We start from the raw sequence: 24,643 nt of genomic DNA, 5'->3' as shown, positions 1-24,643 counted from the left end.
ACAGTGAAATACCTGGAATTGTGGCTTCATAATTAAACCATCCATCACCGTGCCTCCAGTACAAGATAACACAGCAAGCAACTACAGAGGGACCTAAATATTGCATTACACAGTTAATACTGAACAACAATAAAAGAGATGTAGTCTTGATGCATGATGAATCCCCTTGAAACGTAATTTAACATCCTTACGTCCTTACGTCCTATTTGATGTATGTTTAGACTCTGACCTTGGTAACAGTTTAGGGTCCTCAATGTGCTGTTCTGGTTTACCCCTGCCGTAGGTTACCATTCTGTCATGCTACATTCAAACAATCTAATCAATGGCCACCAAATTCCACTTTTCCAAACACCATCCATCTTTGCATATGTTCAGGCAGTGTGGTGATAACTAAAGGGGGTGCAGATTAATGTCTGAGCGATAGGAGGCCTCTGCTGATTACGGGCTCTAATGCTTGGGGGAGAGCAGCAAGGAAGAGGGGAAATGGAGTGAGACAATGGAGTGCGCAGGTTCAAAATACCTAATGGAGTGGCCTACTAGCAAAGCTATTAAACTGTTTCAAATTGAAAGGAACAGCGGGTGTCTAAATAGAGCGACTTGGAACATTTCCCCCATTCATTCCCACAGAAACAGAAAAAAAGAGGGAAAAAACATGGCTGCCATTGTCTGGCGAATACGTGCGTTTGCAGCAAGGGTTCCGTGTTTATCTGTAATCAATTTCAGTAATACAATTACTGCTGATATGTCATATGTAGGGAGGAAAAGTCAACCCTTAGAGAATTAACACCATCCTGGTGCAAGGGAAGAAATGCTTTCTGAAAAAGAATTATCTTAAAGATTAATGAATAGAGTGCCTTAGAGTAAGAGAGCTGGATCCAACGGAGAACAAATATTCCCAAGCGGATTCAGATCTCTAGATACTGTCAGCATACCTTTTAAACATCAACGCTGCTATTTGGACATAATAATCAATATACTCACAGTGAGATTACCATACTGATAGGTCTGAACAACTAAAATGTTAAGTGTCACTAAGCGAATGTCTTGTTCTGGCTTGCCTAAGTGGATATCCTGGCTGTACAAATAGTCATCTAAGTCAACGTGGATGAAGGCGTATGCTGAGCAAAAAAAAAACTATACTGATTGTATATCATCTCAGCGTGACAGCATGGTCACCTCTGTTTTAGCTTGTAGGAGGTCCAGGTGAGTATGGGATGAGCGGTTGACACTGAGACACAACTCACAAGGTTTAGAGATGTTAGCCAAAACTTGCATTGAATAACAGTTCTATTCCATTCAATGGAGGCAAACACATTTGAAATACATGTAAAGCATTTGTTATTCTCTTTGTGTCATTGATGTACGCATTGTACTAAGCTTCTTGAAATTGAAAGACACCTTTGGAACAGGGATGTTTCTGGTTGAAGCTATTTATTTTCCTGTGGAGTCAGGACGCCGTGCTGCTCTGACAACAGAGATATACATGTATACCTGGTTTCCAAAGAGAGAACATAGATCAAAAGCTTGTTCTGCTCAGAGTAGAAAAGCTTGCCAGCCTTATTCTGGCCTGCCAGTTTCATTCATGCAGAGCATGCTTAAGAAGAACAACACAGCTGTGAGCTTGGAGTGATAGCATCTCAATAGCCAACACTGATAATTAAATCATTTTCAAATGGGATTCTGCGGAAGTTGTAGTCTACTGTATTCACATGGTTCATAGGCTTTCATTGAAAATATTATCCAACATTGTCAATTGTTGTTGTGCACAAATATGATGCCAGGTACCATGTGCCAGGTAGGCCTACCATGTGCTATCTAGCTTAGCTCAAGGCATACATCACCATTTGTCTCTCCATTTTGTTCACCCTTAGATCTATGCATATTCATAAAACAATTAGAGAGACCTTCATCATGTTCACTGGCAATAAAGTCCATGCTGATCTCTGAAAAAAAAGAAAGTAATTGCCCTGGCTCCATTGACTTTCATGGTAATTTACCACCAGAAATAATGCAGAAATCCTCTTTTTTTTTTACCATAGCTACAAAGATTATAGAAAGCCGCAGGCCACTCTTGTGTTTGAACCCAGTTTATGAACCTTAACTGGGGGGCCTCAATGCATGATAGATAAGAAGAGCAAGGTTCTCCAGAATTAAAGTGCTTTGCATGTGGCTTGAATTTATGTGAATCTGAGCTTTCCAGAACATCTGTCAAAGGTTAGCCGTGAAGTTCCTGTTCATGAGTTCCAAAATAATCTGGATGTAGTTTTCCCAGAGAAGAATGACAAGCGGCAAAGATTTATAGGTCAAGAAACAACACAAACTCAGTTTTGTCCAGTCAATCTGCTCCCTATGTTAACAATATGCAACATTGTAAACATAGAGCGACAAGATCTGAGACAGTATCACCAATCATAATTTTCGAAAGAAGTATGTAATATTATGAAATTGAAATTCAATGTAAATAACAATATTAACACAAATACTGAATATGTGAGACATTACAGTAGATTTCAAAGATAGTCACTGTAAAAAAGTGTTTTAACTATTGTACACCAGAATTACTTTCACTACTTAGGATGTCTTGGGTTGTTAAAAAAAATGGAATTAACAGTGGAAATGTTCCACAGAGAGAGCAAGATCCGGTTTAACAGAGACTCTATTACCTAAAGTCTCCGTCCCTGAAAACACAGAACAGGGCGTGCTCTACAGGACAGAAATAACCTCTGACTAAAAGCACCTAAACCAATGAAACATGAAGGATCCCTCAGCAGGAGAAAAGGACAAAGGAACAAACACACTGTCATTTAACAGTTGAATCAAGTAACACATCATGAGTCCTCTGTGTTCAACCACCCTATAAGCTGTCACTTCAGTGAGATCTAGACATTCACACATTTGGATTTACTGTTTTAAATGTTTTGCCAATGAAAGATACTGCACAGGTTATGCTAAACATAAACATGTGGTCTTTGCAAGTCCAACTCGTCCAATTCTGAGAGTCCGTATGGTATTCAGAGGTAAAGTGATCAAGACCTCAATGATGACCTCATCATGACCTCAAGCCCACAGGAATGTCCAAACCCCTCTTCTGTCAATGTCTCAAACCAACGGTGTTAAATACTGTGTGATTTTGGTCCCTGAAAGTAAAACTGATGGGAAAAAAACAGGCCAAAAAAACATTACCCAAGTGGAGAATGTACCGGACACCACATCTGTAAATTGATACCCATTAGAATAAATTCTAGTCACAAGAATATTTAATATATGCAATATCTGGGAGAACAGCATTTAAGTTCTCGTCATCTGATAGCAGATATCAAAATCGCTTTGTATTATATTTAGGACCAAACACATTAAGATGTATTTTCATAACCTCTTTCTGGAAGCTCCTGTCATCTCCACATTTGACAAATCCATTGCCTGACTCTGGAGATTTACTAATATTGAATGGAGACATACTGTTTCCACCTCTACACTTAGTATATTCATACAATACAGTTCTTAAGCAATGATGCTACTTGAAGATGCAATTTCTATTGTGAGGCATCAATGAAAGACTGTTGAAAAACATAACAGTCAAAATGATATTGTTAAAGGTCCAGAATGTAACATTTAAGCTTTCTAAAAGCTTCATGGCTGTGATGACTATATTCAATAGGGAGGATGTTGCTATTTAGAACTTCAAACTAAATTTCGCCATGATGGCAGATGTCTGACAAACATACGCCCTGCTCTTTCAAGCTCAATTCAACATGACAGTGTGGGAATTGACACGTTAAGAAGTCCAACTGACAGGCTACTCATTTTTTCCATTACGTTTCTGTTCAGTCATTTGCAAAGTGTTATTACTTCCTGGACAGTCATTTAACATTTCACAATCAAAACCATCTATTGTTAGTGCAAGGACAGGCAAGCAATTCATCATTAAGCTACTTGTTACTCTGACTCTACTCTACTATGTAAGGAGAGAACCAGGGAACATGTAGGCTAATGGAAAGATATGTCATGAATTTCGAGAGTCTTCACTAAGAAATAATTGGGGAGTTTATTTGATTTCTGACCTTCTCAGTTCTCAGCACTTCACCATGTCCTACATATGACTGTGAGGAGAGGGTTAGGTTTAGGAGAGAAACGACAGAGGACTTCACAAAACAAGAACTACTGTATATCGTTCTATCAGATAGATAGTCCCCTAAATCATTTGCTGAACTTTGAACGGTAATCAGTGCAGATAATCTACTAACAGACAGCACTGATTACCGTTCAAAGTTCAGCAAATGATTTAGGCTACTAATACATGTGTTATACCTACACAGGCTAAACCATGCACTGCCATAACCATGTATTGTTGATTCTCACAAACAGGCTTGTTGGAATTTAAACCAAGTGGACAAGCCAAGTGAAGTGAACGCTTGACAAGCACCACTCTCCATGAGCTCTGACCCCGCACACGCGGACACGCGATAACCCGGCTCTGTCCTCAGTCTGGTAACCTGGCTCTGTCCTCAGTCTGGTAACCTGGCTCTGTCCTCAGTCTGGTAACCTGGCTCTGTCCTCAGTCTGGTAACCTCTGTCCTCAGTCTGGTAACCTGGCTCTGTCCTCAGTCTGGTAACCTGGCTCTGTCCTCAGTCTGGTAACCTGGCTCTGTCCTCAGTCTGGTAACCTGGCTCTGTCCTCAGTCTGGTAACCTGGCTCTGTCCTCAGTCTGGTAACCTGGCTCTGTCCTCAGTCTGGTAACCTGGCTCTGTCCTCAGTCTGGTAACCTGGCTCTGTCCTCAGTCTGGTAACCTCTGTCCTCAGTCTGGTAACCTGGCTCTGTCCTCAGTCTGGTAACCTGGCTCTGTCCTCAGTCTGGTAACCTGGCTCTGTCCTCAGTCTGGTAACCCGGCTCTGTCCTCAGTCTGGTAACCTGGCTCTGTCCTCAGTCTGGTAACCCGGCTCTGTCCTCAGTCTGGTAACCTCTGTCCTCAGTCTGGTAACCTGGCTCTGTCCTCAGTCTGGTAACCTGGCTCTGTCCTCAGTCTGGTAACCTCTGTCCTCAGTCTGGTAACCTGGCTCTGTCCTCAGTCTGGTAACCTGGCTCTGTCCTCAGTCTGGTAACCTGGCTCTGTCCTCAGTCTGGTAACCTCTGTCCTCAGTCTGGTAACCTGGCTCTGTCCTCAGTCTGGTAACCCGGCTCTGTCCTCAGTCTGGTAACCTGGCTCTGTCCTCAGTCTGGTAACCTGGCTCTGTCCTCAGTCTGGTAACCCGGCTCTGTCCTCAGTCTGGTAACCCGGCTCTGTCCTCAGTCTGGTAACCTCTGTCCTCAGTCTGGTAACCTGGCTCTGTCCTCAGTCTGGTAACCTCTGTCCTCAGTCTGGTAACCTGGCTCTGTCCTCAGTCTGGTAACCTGGCTCTGTCCTCAGTCTGGTAACCTCTGTCCTCAGTCTGGTAACCTGGCTCTGTCCTCAGTCTGGTAACCTGGCTCTGTCCTCAGTCTGGTAACCTGGCTCTGTCCTCAGTCTGGTAACCTGGCTCTGTCCTCAGTCTGGTAACCTGGCTCTGTCCTCAGTCTGGTAACCTCTGTCCTCAGTCTGGTAACCTGGCTCTGTCCTCAGTCTGGTAACCTGGCTCTGTCCTCAGTCTGGTAACCTGGCTCTGTCCTCAGTCTGGTAACCTGGCTCTGTCCTCAGTCTGGTAACCCGGCTCTGTCCTCAGTCTGGTAACCCGGCTCTGTCCTCAGTCTGGTAACCCGGCTCTGTCCTCAGTCTGGTAACCTCTGTCCTCAGTCTGGTAACCTGGCTCTGTCCTCAGTCTGGTAACCTCTGTCCTCAGTCTGGTAACCTGGCTCTGTCCTCAGTCTGGTAACCTGGCTCTGTCCTCAGTCTGGTAACCTCTGTCCTCAGTCTGGTAACCTGGCTCTGTCCTCAGTCTGGTAACCTGGCTCTGTCCTCAGTCTGGTAACCTGGCTCTGTCCTCAGTCTGGTAACCTGGCTCTGTCCTCAGTCTGGTAACCCGGCTCTGTCCTCAGTCTGGTAACCCGGCTCTGTCCTCAGTCTGGTAACCTGGCTCTGTCCTCAGTCTGGTAACCCGGCTCTGTCCTCAGTCTGGTAACCTCTGTCCTCAGTCTGGTAACCCGGCTGTCCTCAGTCTGGGCGGACAGGGACATTGCAGGGCACCAGCCGAGCCTGTCTCTCCCACCACCGGGCATACAGACATCTATTTCTGCTAGTAGGTGTCACAACTCATTAGGTGATTTCAATCAGCCGGCGTGCAGAGGCTCTCTCTCTCTCTGTGCTGAGACTAGGCTCCAACTAAGAAGCGGTTGTGTTTAATCTTTCATTAATAACAGACAAAGGAAACTTGGAGGGCTGCTGTCATGTGGATGCCTCAAGTGTCGCCGTGTCGCCTCCAGTGATCAGAACACAGAAACATCTGTGTTTAAATGTGCACTGGGCCCTACAGACGTTTGGGGATTTATTTGGGTGGGTTTGAACGAACTTTTTTTTCTAAATACATGTTTTCTATGGAATTAGGCTACACATGACAATGGAGACCATTAACCTAACTACCAATTATGCCGTCTACATTTTAGAAATGTTACATTTATGAAATCCCATTGAAAAAGCAACAGCCAGCCTAGAGAATGATGAATATGGCATAATAATATACGGCATGTTCATATCAACGTGTCGAATGAATCTACGGGGTGTCAGCTCAGCTGTGGTAGACACATGTTGTGTTGGGTTATTTAGAACAATAATAGCCCACAAGATAAACAGCTCGACACACATCATAATATCGTAATTACCACCACAGATCACTGGTCACCTATGTTCTCTGATCATTACAAAAGGACACTATCATAATGGATCGCCTAGGAAAAGGAACGCACTTACCCAGAGACAAAGCCTAGGAAAAGGAACGCACTTACCCAGAGACAAAGCGCGTATCGCAGACATCATCACGGCACCCGACAGACACCGCTGGAAGTCCCAACGCACCGAGGCTGAAATGCCTACCCTCACTGTGTGACCCAGGTGGACAGTCTTAACCCCCACTGTGTGACCCAGGTGGACAGGCACAAGAACCAAGCACATCAGCAATTGGAGAAATGGAATATCAATCTAAATTGAGTCCAAGGACACCATAATCTGAAACACTCGCAATGTCAAACCCTTCAGGAAAGAGCGCGGCTGGTTCTTATCGGCTGTTTCATATTTGGCGTCAAATCCAAGTTCCGTTATGTCTGTGTTGTTCCGTTATGTCTGTGTTGTTCCGTTATGTCTGTGTTGTTCCGTTATGTCTGTGTTGGGACGCCTCGGTCCTCTCTGTCTCCGGTGTGGCTGTGAGCGTCTCTCTGTCTCCGGTGTGGCTGTGAGCGTCTCTCTGTCTCCGGTGTGGCTGTGAGCGTCTCTCTGTCTCCGGTGTGGCTGTGAGCGTCCTCTGTCCTGCCCGGGGTACACACATGTGAGGCAGGATAGGTGGATGAGGCTGGGTGTGGAAGGATGGAGACCCCTAGAGTCTGAAGCGCTCACACTGCCTCGTACGACCACCAAGGCATCTCACACCAGCTGCTTTACGGGCAACTCAGAGCCCACTTAGCGCATCAACAGAGCATATCGATACCGTGTAGAAACCAGGGTCAAGATTTGAGCTGAAAATAATATTTTCACAGAATTTCGGTATTTGCCCATGCTATTCTCTTTTCTTCCATCAGTCAGCTCACAGGGGTTCTCGTTGTGTGTCGTGAGACTGCGTGTTCCAAGACCACAACGTGTACATTGATCTGTCGTCCTTTAGCTACTCCGTGAATCACACAACATTTTCAAAATCAAAATTATTTTGTTTTTGAAACGAGACATTGACATGGTGTCATTGCACCCCGGTGACATTACATTACATGTAGCCTAATTCCTAGGAATACAGCGAGTTTCCCCTAACAGGCTATGGAAGGAAGATACACGTTATTAATTCATTGGTGCCCTGGATCTACAATGTATGAGCATGGACTGGGCAGATCTACAATGTATGAGCATGGACTGGACTGGACATATCTACAATGTATGAGTATGGACTGGGCATATCTACAGTGTATGAGCATGGACTGGGCAGATCTACAATGTATGAGCATGGACTGGGCATATCTACAATGTATGAGTATGGACTGGGCATATCTACAGTGTATGAGCATGGACTGGGCATATCTACAATGTATGAGCATGGACTGGGCATATCTACAATGTATGAGTATGGACTGGGCATATCTACAATGTATGAGCATGGACTGGGCATATCTACAGTGTATGAGCATGGACTGGGCATATCTACAATGTATGAGCATGGACTGGGCAGATCTACCATGTATGAGCATGGACTGGGCAGATCTACAATGTATGAGCATGGACTGGGCATATCTACCATGTATGAGCATGGACTGGGCATATCTACAGTGTATGAGCATGGACTGGGCAGATCTACAATGTATGAGCATGGACTGGGCATATCTACTGAGTTCAATACATAGAGGAGGGAAATGCTGCTGCTGCACTCAGGCCTGGAGCCAGATGAATCCCCTCTTCTGTCTCTGAACAATCTACAGAAAGAACCACAGGGCTGGGGGTTCCTCATTGGCCACCAGCCCTGTTACACATGGCCTCTCTCTGAAGTGGATCTCTCTCTATTAGCCCTCCCCCATCGCTTTCCGTCCCAATAACCAGATAGCTTGAAATAATAATGCCACGCACGCACGCATGCACGCACGCAGACACACACACACACACACACACACACACACACACGCACACACACACACATACACGCACACACCCACGCACACACACACACACACACACACACCCACCCACACACACACACACACACACACACACACACACACACACACACACACACACACACACACACACACACACACACACACACCAAGCCAGTATGTCAGTCGAAAATAATTGCAAATAATTGCTTGTCTTTGTCTTAACCATTTACTGTATCTTGGGCAGTTGTTTTGTTTAGTACCAATTGAAAAAAAGTATAATCTCATAAAACCCTTAAATGAGAGATTATAGAAATGTCTATGTGCAGTAATTGGTCAAGATAAAAAAAATAAATAAATAGAAAGACTATATATATTTACTGAAACACCAATCGTTATTAGTATTATCTGAAAGACATTGTTGTATAGCTCTACATATTTCATTCATCATTCTACATTATTACTGCAAAGTAGTGGATATCATTTGCTCACTGTGTCATGGTTTTTATAGAATCTTGTTTTCAAGGTTCTAGAATGAGACCAAAAGTGGCTTAAATGTAAGGCATAGGAATAGACATCTTAAATGTAAGGCATAGGAATAGACATCTTAAATGTAAGGCATAGGAATAGACATGTTTGAGACTGTAATTACAATTTATGTGGAAAATCTAAGTAATGGTACTGGAGATGCTCAATATCATAATGCTATCTTGGAGCAGATTTTAAAAAAAAGACCTGAACCCATATTTACTGATTGCAAGCACATGGGGTATGCACTGAAGGACAGATTTTTGCACAGCAAAATTAAACATGATCTGGTGAGCTACTGTACACAGTGGATACGAATGACCATTGGGTGTACCACATAAGGTACTTTTATATGGTGTCAGTACAATCTAAGAACTGATGAGATTTGTGATGTTCACTGTAGATACTAACGCTCATGCACCAAGTCTCCCATCACACATGGGAAGCAGTCATGGAAGTCAACCTGCCCATGTTTGGTGGCTTAGCCTTGGTGTATGAAATAGCACTGTAAGGCAGATGGTCTTGCAGATGGTTGATATGTATACCACAGGCCCTGCAAAGATACTGCAAAAGAGCCTGCAAAAGGTCTTTCTCACTTATTGGTTTGCATCACAATGTGTAACACTTCCACGTCCCTACGAGCCACTATTGTATGAGGCATCCCTTTTAGCATTAGGGCCAATATATTTATTGAATTAGATTCCATTTGTAAGACAGACATCCTGTAAAACCGATGATGCTGATGTGTTGGGACTCTTTTCTACTGCATGAAAATATAATCCTCCTAAGTGCAAGGTGCATGTTTTTTTTAAAAGCCTCAGACACAACATGGCCTCCATTTTAGTTCAGAGTACTCTTGACTTATGTTCTGGATGTGGATTTGCAATTCAAATACAGATCACTGAGATGCGACTCAGGACAACAGGAATGGACCCACCGAGTGTTCCTGGCTCATTTTGACAGCCTGGTTTTCCTCATTGTGACATCACAGGAAGGTGGAAGCATTTTCTTGATGAGCTGACGCACCCCAGATCCACATGAGCTCTGCTGAGCCCCTCTCTCTCTCTCTCTCTCTCTCTCTCTCTCTCTCTCTCTCTCTCTCTCTCTCTCTCTCTCTCTCTCTCTCTCTCTCTCTCTCTCTCTCTCTCTCTCTCTCTCTCTCTCTCTCTCTCTCTCTCTCTCTCTCTCTCTCCTGACCTCAGGGACTGAGACAGACTTAAAAGGATTCTTAAGTAACAATATGGACCGACATTTTCTCTTTTGTTGGTAGCTCTATTTTTAGGTACATCTGGGATCCTTCACCCATAGTGTTTCACAGCTCACAAACCCTTTTATATAATACGGTAGAGGCCAGTCCTCCTGAGATTTATGGTCAGCAACACAAGGCAGCATTGGCCACTCAGGCTATTGATCCAAATCAGATGTTTGTTTATTGGTTAGTAAAGCTCATTCCATCCTGTATAACAGAACCAGATCTTGGTGGTTTTTATACAGTAGTCGCAGGCATATACAATGAATGTATTTCTCATCAAACACTCCTTTGTTTCTACCTTTGCAACAACATATGTGATACAGTCTGGTGAAAAGGTCTGCATGTCGGCAATTCTCAAGTCACGCAAATGACCAAAAAGCTTATATATATATATGTTACGGTACATGTGGGAATACGGTACATGTGGGAAAACTAGGGTTAGGGTTAGGTGCTAGGGTGCTACGGTTAGGGTTAGGGTTGGGGTTAGGGTTAGACATGCCAGCATGTACCAAGTCACCCTAGCACCTAACCCTAACCCTAGTTTTCCCACATGTACCGTAACATATATATATATATATATATTTTAATCTAATATTACAAAAGTGAATGTTTGAAGAGCCCACTCAATATAACAAACAACAGTTTTAGGATCACCAAATACTCATCATTTGTGAATTGTATTCACTGAATTGCGTCCTGTCCTGCTTCAGGCTACTGGGTAAGTTATACATGGTAAGTTATACATGGTAAGTTATACATGGTTAAGTTATACATGGTTAAGTTATACATGGTTAAGTTATACATGGTTAAGTTATACATGGTTAAGTTATACATGGTTAAGTTATACATGGTAAGTTATACATGGTTAAGTTATACATGGTTAAGTTATACATGGTTAAGTTATACATGGTTAAGTTATACATGGTAAGTTATACATGGTTAAGTTATGGCTTGTAAATAAACGTACGTTTGAGGATTTCAATGTATGACACATAATTTGAAGTAATTTACAATCTTCACTTTCATAATCTGTAAAAAAACAGAAAAATGACCTTGCCCTACTTGGGGAACTTTTCACCAGACCCTGTCACATAAATAGTCTGGCATGTGTCTTGGCCTGCACCGTCAGGGACCACGACTACAGAGAGTGAATAGCCTTCTTTCTTTCTTTCTTTCTTAATTCTACAATCTGATCTCATATTTCCATATTCCCCTGATTCAGTCATCTTCCATGGATGGCAGGCTGTGACAATGTGGCCCATGCACTATGGCTGGAGAGGGCTATGAGGGCACTCACCCCAAAAGTAGAAATGCTCTCTCCACCCCCACACTAGCTGTCAATGGTGTCACTGTGAGGAAATGTCACATTGAGGGTGTCTCTCATGGGAACCCCCCCCCCTCCCCTCCACACACACACAATTTAACCTCCAGCAGCTCATCACAGTGTTCTCAAAGCCTACGTCTATTCAGCAAGGACAGTTACAGATGCTGTAAAGTGTATTAAACAGTCTTTCTTTGTGGTTTTATCAGCAACACTACCACAGCTTAATTCCAATTGGTTACAGTACAACTCAGCTGTCTCTCCTTATCTCCCCAACTATCAGCATGAGGGCATGTGTTCTGCTGAATGATAGGCCACACACACGCCCACGTGCACACAATCACAATCACGCACGCACACACACACACACACACACACACACACACACACACACACACACACACACACACACACACACACACACACAGCAGGTTTGATTCCATTCCTCATTCCATTCCATGCATTACAATGAGCCCGTCCTCTGATTTCTAGATTTCTACCTCCTCCAGCCTCGCCTGGGCGACAGTAGGCCTACACTAGGATGTCTCTCTCCCAGACTCAACCACACCTCACAAGCCTGTTTATTTTCCTTTTCTCAACTTCTGTTGACTCTCACCAACTATCCAATCGGCAGCCTTCTCTTTTTTTGACACCTGTACCATTATGTCTACGATGAATGACATGTTTCAGTTACCTTTATCCTGCAGCCCTGTCTCCTCTGTCTCTCTCTCTCTCTCTCTCTCTCTCTCTCTCTCTCTCTCTCTCTCTCTCTCTCTCTCTCTCTCTCTCCAGCCCTGTCTCCTCTCTCTCTCTCTCTCTCTCTCTCTCTCTCTCTCTCTCCAGCCCTGTCTCCTCTGTCTCTCTGTCTCCTCTCTCTCTCTCTCTCTCTCTCTCTCTCTCTCTCTCTCTCTCTCTCTCTCTCTCTCTCTCTCTCTCCAGCCCTGTCTCCTCTCTCTCTCTCTCTCTCTCTCTCTCTCTCTCTCTCTCTCTCTCTCTCTCTCTCTCTCTCCAGCCCAGCCCTCTCTGGAGGTGTTCTGAACCATTATACATTTTTGAAAGGTCTTGACAACAGTTAAGTAACAGTTAAGTGACTGTAGCCCAACAATAGTTATAATACAGTTTCTCTAGTGTAAATATATATATATATATATATTAAAAAGGAATTATTCCTTCTAGCATTATTTAGATTAGTTTTTCTTATGATGACTGATGTATAGATGATTCACTTACTTGACGCACTTGTTGTTAGTCACTTGTGATAAAGGCATCTGCTAAACTTCTAAAATGTAATGCAATGTAAAGCCTCTTGCAGTAGAAGGACCAATGTCTTCAAAAGCAGATGTTGGCTTCTCAATGTATTCATGAAGCTTTCATGGTGAAAAAGAAGCAGTGAGGGAGACATAAGTCAAACCATGTTACCATGTACTGATTAAAGACTAGGGAAATGACGGAACCATAATTAAGAGCCAAACATGAAACCGATGTTATTCTCTGCATTTGGAAGCTGCTTGGATCGGGTCAGTTGGAAGATAATCATTAAAAAAGCAATGAAGTTGATCACGGTTTTACCCTGAATAACATTATTCTGTCTGAGGGGTAAAATACAACAGGGTTGTAGCTGCCACATTGCACAGAACATTTTGTTTTCCCCTACATTGGTTTGGTATTTTCAGCACCACTAGACACAGGAACATGCCACATCTTCTCCCCGGAGAGCATTCACTGATCAGCATTATTCTAAATAAATGCAAACAATTACATTTTAAATGACATAAGGTTGTATAGCCGAAACAGGAAACAGAAAATTCAATTGAGCCCCAAAAATCTATATCCTATGCACTGACAAGGTTTTCCAGCACACTCACAGCGTTGACTCCTGGTACAGTACAGTGGGTTGGTCTACTAAAGAACATACACTTACCACTGGGCAAGTTGTTTAAGATTCACACATTCTCTCAAACAGCTGAATACTTACTCTTCAGAGAGGACCTTATAGTGGACTGCTTTTTATAAGAATAGCCTAGGTTTGCATTTGGGTATAGGCCTAGGTTATACCGTAGAGCCTTCACTCTTATGATAAGAGTGTCTAATGTTTCAAGCAAAGTAAAGACAATCAATCACACACTATCTGTACACACTACTGGGTGGGCTACACACACATGACACATTACTATTTTGTATTAGAAAATGCATACATGAAGTTGGTTCAGCCACCTCTGACACACTCATTATGCTCCATGTCGACACCAGTCCGCTCCAGATGGTCAAATCACATGACCCACCGGGCCCAGAGTAAACGGCTGAGTGATAAAGGACCAAAGCCTTCCCTGGAGATACCCTTGATATCCTTGGCCAACAGGTTGTTAACCTTGAGGGCAGAGAACCTGGATGACAGTGCATCAGCTGCTGATGATGGCACCAGCCCCCCCCCCCCCCCCCCCCCCGGCCCAGAACAGTCCCTGCTGTCTCCTGTCCAGCATCAGCCGCTGCCGTGGCGACACTGTGCCCCCCCCCCACACTGTAGATGCCCCCCCCTGTACACTGTAGATGCCCCCCCCCCTGTACACTGTAGATGCCCCCCCCCCCCCTGTAGATGCCCCCCCTGTACACTGTAGATGCCCCCCCCCCCACACTGTAGATGCCCCCCCCTGTACACTGTAGATGCCCCCCCCTGTACACTGTAGATGCCCCCCCTGTACACTGTAGATGCCCCCCCCTGTACACTGTAGATGCCCCCCCTGTACACTGTAGATGCCCCCCCTGTACACTGTAGATGCCCCCCCCCCTGTACACTGTAGATGCCCCCCCCTGTACACTGTAGATGCCCCCCCTGTACACTGTAGATGCCCCCCCCTGTACACTGTAGATGCCCCCCCTGTACACTGTAGATGCCCCCCCCTGTACACTGTAGATGCCCCCCCCTGTACACTGTAGATGCCCCCCCCCCCACACTGTAGATGCCCCCCCCCCTGTACACTGTAGATGCCCCCCCCCCCACACTGTAGATGCCCCCCCCCTGTACACTGTAGATGCCCCCCCCCCCCACACTGTAGATGCCCCCCCCCCCCGACACTGTAGTGGCAGATGCCCCCCCCCCCACACACTGTAGTGGCAGATGCCCCCCCCCCCCCCCCAGCCTCCATTTGGACCACTGCCCCTTCTAAGCTCACTCGGTCCAGGTCCAGCTCCAGGTCCAGGTCCAGCTCCAGCTCCAGCTCCAGGTCCAGGTCCAGCTCCAGGTCCAGCTCCAGGTCCAGGTCCAGGTCCAGCTCCAGGTCCAGGTCCAGCTCCAGGTCCAGCTCCAGGTCCAGGTCCAGGTCCAGGTCCAGGTCCAGGTCCAGCTCCAGGTCCAGGTCCAGGTCCAGGTCCAGGTCCAGGTCCAGGTCCAGCTCCAGCTCCAGAGTCCATTCCACCGCTCCAAAGCACTCCACAGGTGCAGGCCATCATCATAGGCTCCATTGTGAGGGATGTGGTGGTTAACAGAGCCAAAACCCTGTGCTTCCCTGGGGCAAGTGTTTTAGATAGGAAACACCCGATCCCTCTTATTCTGGCCAAAACCATGAGGCCTCGGATGTGGTGGTCCATGTAGAGTCAAATTACATTAGAATGTGCCAGTCGGAGATCCTTTAGAAGGAATTGTCATAATTGCATATCTGCAGGACCTAGACATAAGGGTTTTGATTTCTGTCCACCTGGCTACAGTGGAGCGTGGTTGCGCTTTAGCAGCCTACTCTCCCTCCAACTCTGGCTGAGGAGCTAGCTATAAGGGACTCATTTGTATTGAAAATCTTGACTTTTTTTCACTTTTCAAGAGTGATGCCAGGCATCCCAATAAAAGCCGAGCCTTGTTGCTCTCAGACAATATGGGTTCTGCCCTGATGAGACAAACCCTTATAGCACGATTATAACTCAAAGTTACACCAGCTCCAGCCCACATATCATAACTACTTGTTCTATGTGTTTACCTTGCTCCAAATGTAGACCAATGGTGTTGTGCTAAGTCATCTGATTTCAATACATTTCAGGTTATCATTTCACCCACAGAGGAGTTACTAGGAATAGATTCCCTAAATGTATTGAAATGAAGGCAGTGGCTTGGGCTGATGCACATAGATGTGTGCAGTTTGAATCCACAAATGGACCTTGTGGACTTCTGGGTTCAGGATACTAATCCTGACATTCTGGCACTCTCAGTCATGATATTGACATTGTTGGATACAATATTTTTAGATGTGACAGGCACCAAAAAGGGGGAGGAGTTGTTGTATATGTGAAAAATACACTCGCTTCATCATGTTTGTTTAGTTTGTTATTGATAATACATTTGAAATGCTCAGTATTGATGTGACCATAAGGGAAAATGCACAAAAACATGTTGCTGGGATTTCTGCCCAACAGCAGCCTTGTTCTGCCCAACAGCAGCCTTGGCAGATGCTGTTAATACTATTTCTGAATGTCTAAATCCTTATTTGTCATCTGAATTGATGATGGGCTAACCCCGGCCTCAGATGATGGGCTAACCCCGGCCTCAGATGATGGGCTAACCCCGGCCTCAGATGATGGGCTAACCCCGGCCTCAGATGATGGGCTAACCCCGGCCTCAGATGATGGGCTAACCCCGGCCTCAGATGATGGGCTAACCCCGGCCTCAGATGATGGGCTAACCCCGGCCTCAGATCTGATGATGGGCTAACCCCGGCCTCAGATGATGGGCTAACCCCGGCCTCAGATCTGATGATGGGCTAACCCCGGCCTCAGATCTGATGATGGGCTAACCCCGGCCTCAGATGATGGGCTAACCCCGGCCTCAGATCATTGATGATGGGCTAACCCCGGCCTCAGATCTGATGATGGGCTAACCCCGGCCTCAGATCATTTCTCATCATTTATCTGACCTCAACTTCACTCAGCTAATAACTAAACCTACTTGGATGAACGTAAAACAAATAATAAAACAACTTCTCAATGACCGAGCCCCCATAAGTACTTGTGACATGAGTGATCAATGCCCTATTGCTTGTATTATACACAACTTACAGACAAATACTGATCCTTGTATCATCATGAAAAGACATTTTAAACATTTGTCACTGTAGCTGTGTTTACATTATTTATATTACTATGACATTTCCTGTATTGGCATTGCATACCTGACCCTGAAGTGGCATCTACAATTTTTCTCTTCCAAATGTTTATTTTAGCAACAAAATGCCCTTTGAGAGACAAACCAGGCCTGGGCCTACGATACAACGACTGACTCAGTTGCTGATTGGCAGTTGTTCAGACAATGAGGAATAGATGCACATCCATTATTAAGAAAGCTAAATTACGGTCATTTCTAAATACTATCTAAGATTCTTCTGGGGATCTTACTATCTAATATTCTTCTGGGGATCTAGATACTCATATTCAGATATTCTCAGCTGTTATTTGATGGTATTTATGTACTGTACAGAAATTACAACACTTTTTAATGCATAATCCCCCCTGTTTCAGTGCAACTGAGAAATGGCTTTACATGTGTTTCTGGTTCGTCAGGTGTGTTCCATGTGCAGGCATAGAGAGCTGTCAATCTGTAGTATTGTTTTTCTTTTTTTTTGTAGTGTGCTATTGGTATCTGTCAACATGAAGACCAAAGAGGTGTCAATATCAGCCAAGGAAGCCATTATTAGGGTGAAAAATCTGAAAAAAAAGCATAGCCAAAACCTTATGCTTGCCAAAATCAACAGTTTGGAACATCATTAAAAAGAAGAAAAGGCATTGGTGAGCTCAGCCATTGTAAACAGGCTGGTAGGCCAAAGCAGACTTCTACAGTGGATGACTGGAGAACGCTCACCAGAATGAAGGAAAACACCAAAACAACACTTCATTCATTCATTCATTCATTCATTCATTCATTCATTCATTCATTCATTCTTCCACAGATCTGAACACTTTCCAGGAGCTGGAGCCAAAAAAGACAGAAAGTATGTAAGAATGTTTAACTGTCCCATGATTTATGCAAGCCATTGTATCTTGAGATCGTGAGTGGCCGCGTCTCCATAATTATAATAATTAGTAGTAGTATATGGCCAAGATATGGTCAAGTTGTTGTGTTGTCCTCTTGTGGATGCCTGTGTGTGCCAAAAAAAACCTCTCTTAAATATTGTGTATATACTTAGACTTGAAAACAAGTATCAGTGTCAGAGATTTACAAATAGTAGAGATGGATGCCCAACTCCTCTAGGTGCCTGTGGTGGATGGGCATCAATCCAACCTTAGGTATGCATACAAATGCTGCAAACTGTCAACAGAGTTAATACATGTTAGGATGACCTGCTTATTTCCAGATGCAAATGGGTGCTTATGAATCCTCTACCAACTCAGTCTTTCCTCTACACACCCCAAAGGACTACTGTTGTTGTTTGGGTTGGGTTTTATTTCATCAGCTATTCCACAGGGGCAGCCTCTTCTGACAGGAGGAGGTTTATCCCAAAGAGAAACCTTACCGGTCAGTGGAAGAGATTGCAAAGCCTACCCATTCCCCTCCCCCTGCAACAGTGGCTAATGGGAAAAGAGAAAACAATCTTTATGTACCTATTAGGACGTTTGAGAAGCTGCAGCCACAGTTGGGAGCTTAGGATGCTTTATTTAACCAAATTAATTAGCTGATTAGCCTTGGATTTAAACACAAATTGAATGCCTTCCTTGGCATTGATTTATTTGCCTTCTAAGGTCTATTGACACAAAGGGCTACCGACGTGTTTGCTAAGCAAACAAGGATAGCTTGAAAGAGCCTCGAGAGAAGGGGATGGGAGCTGGGGCAATGGGTCTTTGATATTACGCTGACCACCTCCAGGTCCTCCAGGTCCTCACTCTCCCTGTGTCCCAGGTCCTCACTCTCCCTGTGTCCCAGGTCCTCACTCTCCTTGTGTCCCAGGTCCTCACTCTCCCTGTGTCCCAGGTCCTCACTCTCCTTGTGTCCCAGGTCCTCACTCTCCTTGTGTCCCAGGTCCTCACTCTTCTTGTGTCCCAGGTCCTCACTCTCCTTGTGTCCCAGGTCCTCACTCTCCTTGTGTCCCAGGTCCTCACTCTTCTTGTGTCCCAGGTCCTCACTCTCCTTGTGTCCCAGGTCCTCACTCTCCCTGTGTCCCAGGTCCTCACTCTCCTTGTGTCCCAGGTCCTCACTCTCCCTGTGTCCCAGGTCCTCACTCTCCTTGTGTCCCAGGTCCTCACTCTCCTTGTGTCCCAGGTCCTCACTCTCCTTGTGTCCCAGGTCCTCACTCTCCTTGTGTCCCAGGTCCTCACTCTCCTTGTGTCCCAGGTCCTCACTCTCCTTGTGTCCCAGGTCCTCACTCTCCTTGTGTCCCAGGTCCTCACTCTCCTTGTGTCCCAGGTCCTCACTCTCCTTGTGTCCCAGGTCCTCACTCTCCCTGTGTCCCAGGTCCTCACTCTCCTTGTGTCCCAGGTCCTCACTCTCCCTGTGTCCCAGGTCCTCACTCTCCTTGTGTCCCAGGTCCTCACTCTCCTTGTGTCCCAGGTCCTCACTCTCCTTGTGTCCCAGGTCCTCACTCTCCTTGTGTCCCAGGAGTCGTCCTCAAGGAGACATAATGGGTAGCAATAAGAGGAGGAGGGTGCTAGTCATACTTCACCCAGCTGCCCACATCCATGCATCCATCCCCAGTCAGCCTCAGCTCATCCATGCATCCATCCCCAGTCAGCCTCAGCTGACTCATACGCTCATGTCTCATCTCATCCATGCATCCATCCCCAGTCAGCCTCAGCTCATCCATGCATCCATCCCCAGTCAGCCTCAGCTGACTCATACGCTCATGTCTCATCTCCTAACACATCCATGCATCCATCCCCAGTCAGCCTCAGCTGACTCATACGCTCATGTCTCATCTCCTAACACATCCATGCATCCATCCCCAGTCAGCCTCAGCTGACTCATACGCTCATGTCTCATCACCAGCTGCCCACATCCATGCATCCATCCCCAGTCAGCCTCAGCTGACTCATACGCTCATGTCTCATCTCATCCATGCATCCATCCCCAGTCAGCCTCAGCTCATCCATGCATCCATCCCCAGTCAGCCTCAGCTGACTCATACGCTCATGTCTCATCTCATCCATGCATCCATCCCCAGTCAGCCTCAGCTCATCCATGCATCCATCCCCAGTCAGCCTCAGCTGACTCATACGCTCATGTCTCATCTCCTAACACATCCATGCATCCATCCCCAGTCAGCCTCAGCTGACTCATACGCTCATGTCTCATCTCATCCATGCATCCATCCCCAGTCAGCCTCAGCTGACTCATACGCTCATGTCTCATCTCCGTATATGTTTGTGAGGCACACCACTCGCTTTATGAAGTCCAGACACTTTTTCCGGTCATATTTCCATTTTCTTGCATTTTTTTTGCTGGCTTATTCGCTAGCATTAGCCATGAGCATTAGCCATCTACAACACTCAACACACAACACAGTTGGGCTGTGCCGCCGGGGCGGCTGTGGCGCAGGAGGTAGAGCAGGTGTCTAATGATCGCAAGGTTGGCAGATTGGCGGTTCAAACCCCATCTGGCCATGTCGAGATCTTTGGGCAAGACACTGAACCCCAAAATTGCTCCGGCTCCTTGCATGGTAGCTTGCCGCCATTGGTGTGTAAATGTGTGTGTGAATGGGTGAATGAGAGGCCACTGTAAAGCGCTTTGGAATAAGGCGCTATACAAGTCAGTCCATTTATTATTTATCATTTTAAATGGAATCCAAAAACCTCGGATAATGTCTGCAGAACTGTGTAAACATCACTTAATACTTAACACTTAATACGCTGGTGTGTAAGAGGTTAGCTCAGCCAGCTGAAGAGCAGAAGGACAGAGGAAACAGCTGGTATCCAGCTGATATACCTGACGAAGGCGGGACATCTTCGTGGGTAATGGCACACCATTGGCTTTTACATGTGTGTTGAAAAGGTCTTCAGCCAGTAGCAATGTGTTACCTGGCGAACTGACTGAAATGGAACCATTTTCATGTCTGCTAAGTGACTGAGGACAGCTCCTCTATTTGCCCCAGTCTCTGGTGGGATTACCTTTTTGATAAGATTACTTTTATACACAGATGCTCTGCTCAGTTAAGGGTGAAAGGCCTTCGTTTACAGTTTTTCTCAATTGCTAAAACACATTTCACAAAACTTTCCTCCATTTTCCCAAAACTCTAAACACAACACACTTTTCTAAAGCTACATAAGCAAAACCACACCTTCTCTCTTCAAAACTCAAACTTTCACACCAAAACAGCTGCTCAAAGCCTGCAAAAATGTAAACACTATATGCATCATTACAGACTACAACAAAACAACTGAAAACACAATGTTCAGTGTGTGAGAATGTTCTTTTTTTTCACAACTGCCAAAGCACATTTTTAGAAACCTTACAGTATCTGTTCTCAGAATATATCACTGTAGAGTATTGGGCATTCATAGATTTGTGTGTTTCATATGAACAGTATGTAAATCTACAGAAAATACAGTATGTATGTTACGGTACATGTGGGAATACGGTACATGTGGGAAAACTAGGGTTAGGGTTAGGTGCTAGGGTGACTTGGTACATGCTGGCATGTCTAACCCTAACCCTAACCTTAACCCTAACCCTAACCCTACCCCTAATCCTAACCCTAACCTTAACCCTAGCACCCTAGCACCTAACCCTAACCCTAGTTTTCCCACATGTACCGTATTCCCACATGTACCGTAACATGTACACTACTGTACTGTATCACAACTCAATGCAAACACTACAGAGGATCCATTACACACAACAATACTCACTGAAAACAATGTTCAGGGTGTGATGTTTATTTATTTATTTATGGAACTACAGTATACCACACACACACACACACACACACACACACCACAATCATTTGCAACAAGTGTCTTAAATTTTTAGTCGTTATGTTTAATGAATGAAGCCAGGTATGTTCATTGTGTTCAAATTTTGCTGACTGTGGCAAGCATTTTGCATCACATGAGCTTTAATTTGAGAATTTGAGCAGAGTTTTTTGCAACTTGTGTTTTAGCAAGACAAAATGTGTTTAGATTTATGAGAAAAGGAGGATTGTGTTTTGTGAATTGTGTCTTCATGTGAAATGTGTTTATGGTTTTGGCAAATGGGGACTAGTTTTATTAAATGTGTTTAGAGAACTGGTCATTTGGTTTAGAGAATTGGCTTTTGTGTTTTAGCAATTGGGAAAAACTGTAATGTGTTTAGAGGGAGTTGAGGAGCATGCCTTGATGTTCGGAGCAATGATTGTATCTCATAGAGAGAGTTAGGAGATAACACTAGGCCTAACCCAAGTTCATCTCATAAGTGCAGAAGCAGTTACAATTATGCTGTAATTTGCCCTGAAATTGTCTACATCACTACATTTTCGATTGGCATAGTTGAGCAGATATTTTCATATTTATTTATTTTATATTTTCATATTTCCAGTACAGACTGCTTCAATGTAAAAAATTGGGGCACACAGAGCTGAAGGATAAATGTACCGTACACGTTTCTGGAACTATACTTAAAAGTGATGAGGGATTATGCTGGGAATGCTTTGGGGCTGAATAACCTCCAAATCAGGAAAAAAACTATCATTTTCAAAGAGTAAGAATTTATTGGTAGCAGAAAATTCAATGCCCCTAGCCTTGAACTAATCTAAAGCCCAGGCTATTTTCCAGAGCAACTATGGACTGAGGCATGACTGACGCAGTGTCCAGTCAAGCAGGATCATTTATTTGACAAGTCCTACCAAGGAAGAATGACAATGCATACACAATTTAGCACAAACATACAATACCCTTTAGCCCAGCAACTTGCACTGTGACACACAAATCTGGCATGCAGGGATGTGTGTTGATTTGGATGATCATATGCCTTCACATGTTCCTTAATGTGCTCTAATACAAAGGATATAACACAATGCCTCAGTGAGCCTGACTTACCCTTAGTTGATCAATTGATGTTTGCAGTCATGAAGTGGCCAAATCCCTTTGTTTTGTTCCTCTTTGCACTGATTTTGTTGGATACCATCTACCATAGCGCCCTTCGCCTTTTCACAGGTGATAGTTTTAATACCCATCATTGCATTCTTTATCAAAAGGTTGGCTGGACCTCATTAACATTTTCCAGATCTTACTCCCTTTTTGTGTATAATGTCATTACTACATAAACTCCTGGTTTACCTAATGTCATTACTACATAAACTCCTGGTTTACCTAATGTCATTACTACATAAACTCCTGGTTTACCTAATGTCATTACTACAATTCAAGGACATAAACTACCTAACCCGTCCTCAGAATTGGTAAACTCTTGAGGTTCCCTAGGTCTGGACCCAACTGCTGGAACAATCTACAGAAACAGATTGAGTTGGATGTTCTGGTTCCTCTTGGGCAATTGAAGGTGATAATTGAGGACCTTCTTGGTGAAAGATGTGATTGTTTCTTCTAATATTCTGTGGACATGCACCTGCAAAAGAGGCCTTGGTCTGAGTGTGTTTCCCCAGTATAAAGGTTGATCACTGTGTTATCTTGGTGTGAGATAATCCTGATACTGCCTGTTGTGAATTCCCAGGTAACTTGAAAGAACTTTGTTTATTTGATGTTCTACCTATCAGTAGTGATGGGGGAAACTAAGCTTTCGACGCATTGACACATTCAACACAATTGTGTCGGAAGAAATCTGTTGATCCATCTGCTGGTCAGGTCATGGTATAGCGACTGTATCGACTGATTCACAAGTCAGGAATTTGGGGCAAAATACAATAAGCCCACCGTCATCTGTGATGTCTTGTCAATAAAGGTGTTGTGACAAACTGTGTCGATGTGTATGTGGCCATATATGTGGTCTTAAATGTTGGTGTGTCTAGTAGACTATAATAAATACATATATTAATAAATAAATGCAACTGTTGTGTCAATTTCTGATATGAATAGAATGGAATTTGCCATTTAGCAAACACTTTTAATCCAAAAGCAATGTACAGGGACATTCCCCCTGGAGTAATTTAGGGCTTTACTCAAGGGCACACTAGTGGTGGTGTTTCAGGCAGGATTTGAACTCACAGCCTTCCGACTACCAGTCCAATTCACTATTCACTAGAACACCACTATCCCCTTGGTGTTGGGCTTGAACTTCCGGTTGTATAGCTGGGGTCCCAGAGTAAGCTGGCAATGGCCGAGAGTACCACGTTGTTACTACCCGTTCCACAATAAATGGTTAACTTGAATCCTGGATGGCATTCCCATTATTCCTAATGCGGGGTACACACATAAGGATTTTTTGGCCGATTTTCGGATGTCTGAAAACGACAGAAAACGCCCGGTTATCAGATGGATCTTAACATTTTCCTATAACAGAATCCTGTGGTGTGAGGTGTGTTAAGAGTCAATTCTCTTCAATTGTGCAATCAACTCTCCCGGCAACCTGCTCGGAAAATGGGCGTGGCCGGCAATCGTAAATGTGAAATGCGTTCAATACTTCCGACCAGAACCATAGGGTTGCCAGATTGTTTGGTGAAATTAGCGGTTTTAGACTGTGGTTAGGGTGGAAAATCTTTATGTCTGTGGGGTGCTGAAATGGGGAAATTGGCGAACACCACACACAACACGATCAAGGCTGTTCAAATCCAAGATTTGGTTTCTTCATGTGTGGGGTCTGTCTCAGATAAGATTTCTGTTAAGATTTTGAAATTCCTTATGTGTGTACCCCGCTTAAGTTAGGTTACCACATATTGGCGACGAGGATGGGGTTAC

General features: G+C 44.5%; 1 protein-coding gene across 2 annotated transcripts in view; it reads right to left on the bottom strand.

Moving 5' to 3' along the window:
- LOC308168411 (CXADR-like membrane protein) overlaps window positions 1-7,401 on the bottom strand; it is a 93,982-nt gene extending 86,581 nt beyond the window's left edge. Inside the window, exon 1 of one of the 2 annotated variants that reach the window (XM_080542989.1) lies at window positions 6,915-7,401. In XM_080542989.1, coding sequence (XP_080399115.1) covers window positions 6,915-7,080 — 166 coding nt within the window. In that variant the 5' untranslated portion in view covers window positions 7,081-7,401. Of the gene's footprint in view, window positions 1-6,879; window positions 6,886-6,914 lie in introns of those variants that run through there. The other variant, XM_080542990.1, reaches the window with a different exon arrangement.
- Window positions 7,402-24,643: the final 17,242 nt, after the last annotated feature.

The sequence above is a fragment of the Nansenia antarctica genome, assembly GCF_963989245.1.
Source record: "Nansenia antarctica genome assembly, chromosome: 12".
NCBI lineage: Eukaryota > Metazoa > Chordata > Actinopteri > Argentiniformes > Microstomatidae > Nansenia > Nansenia antarctica.
Note: the sequence above shows the minus strand (reverse complement) of the source record. Positions and strands in the feature narration are given on the sequence as shown.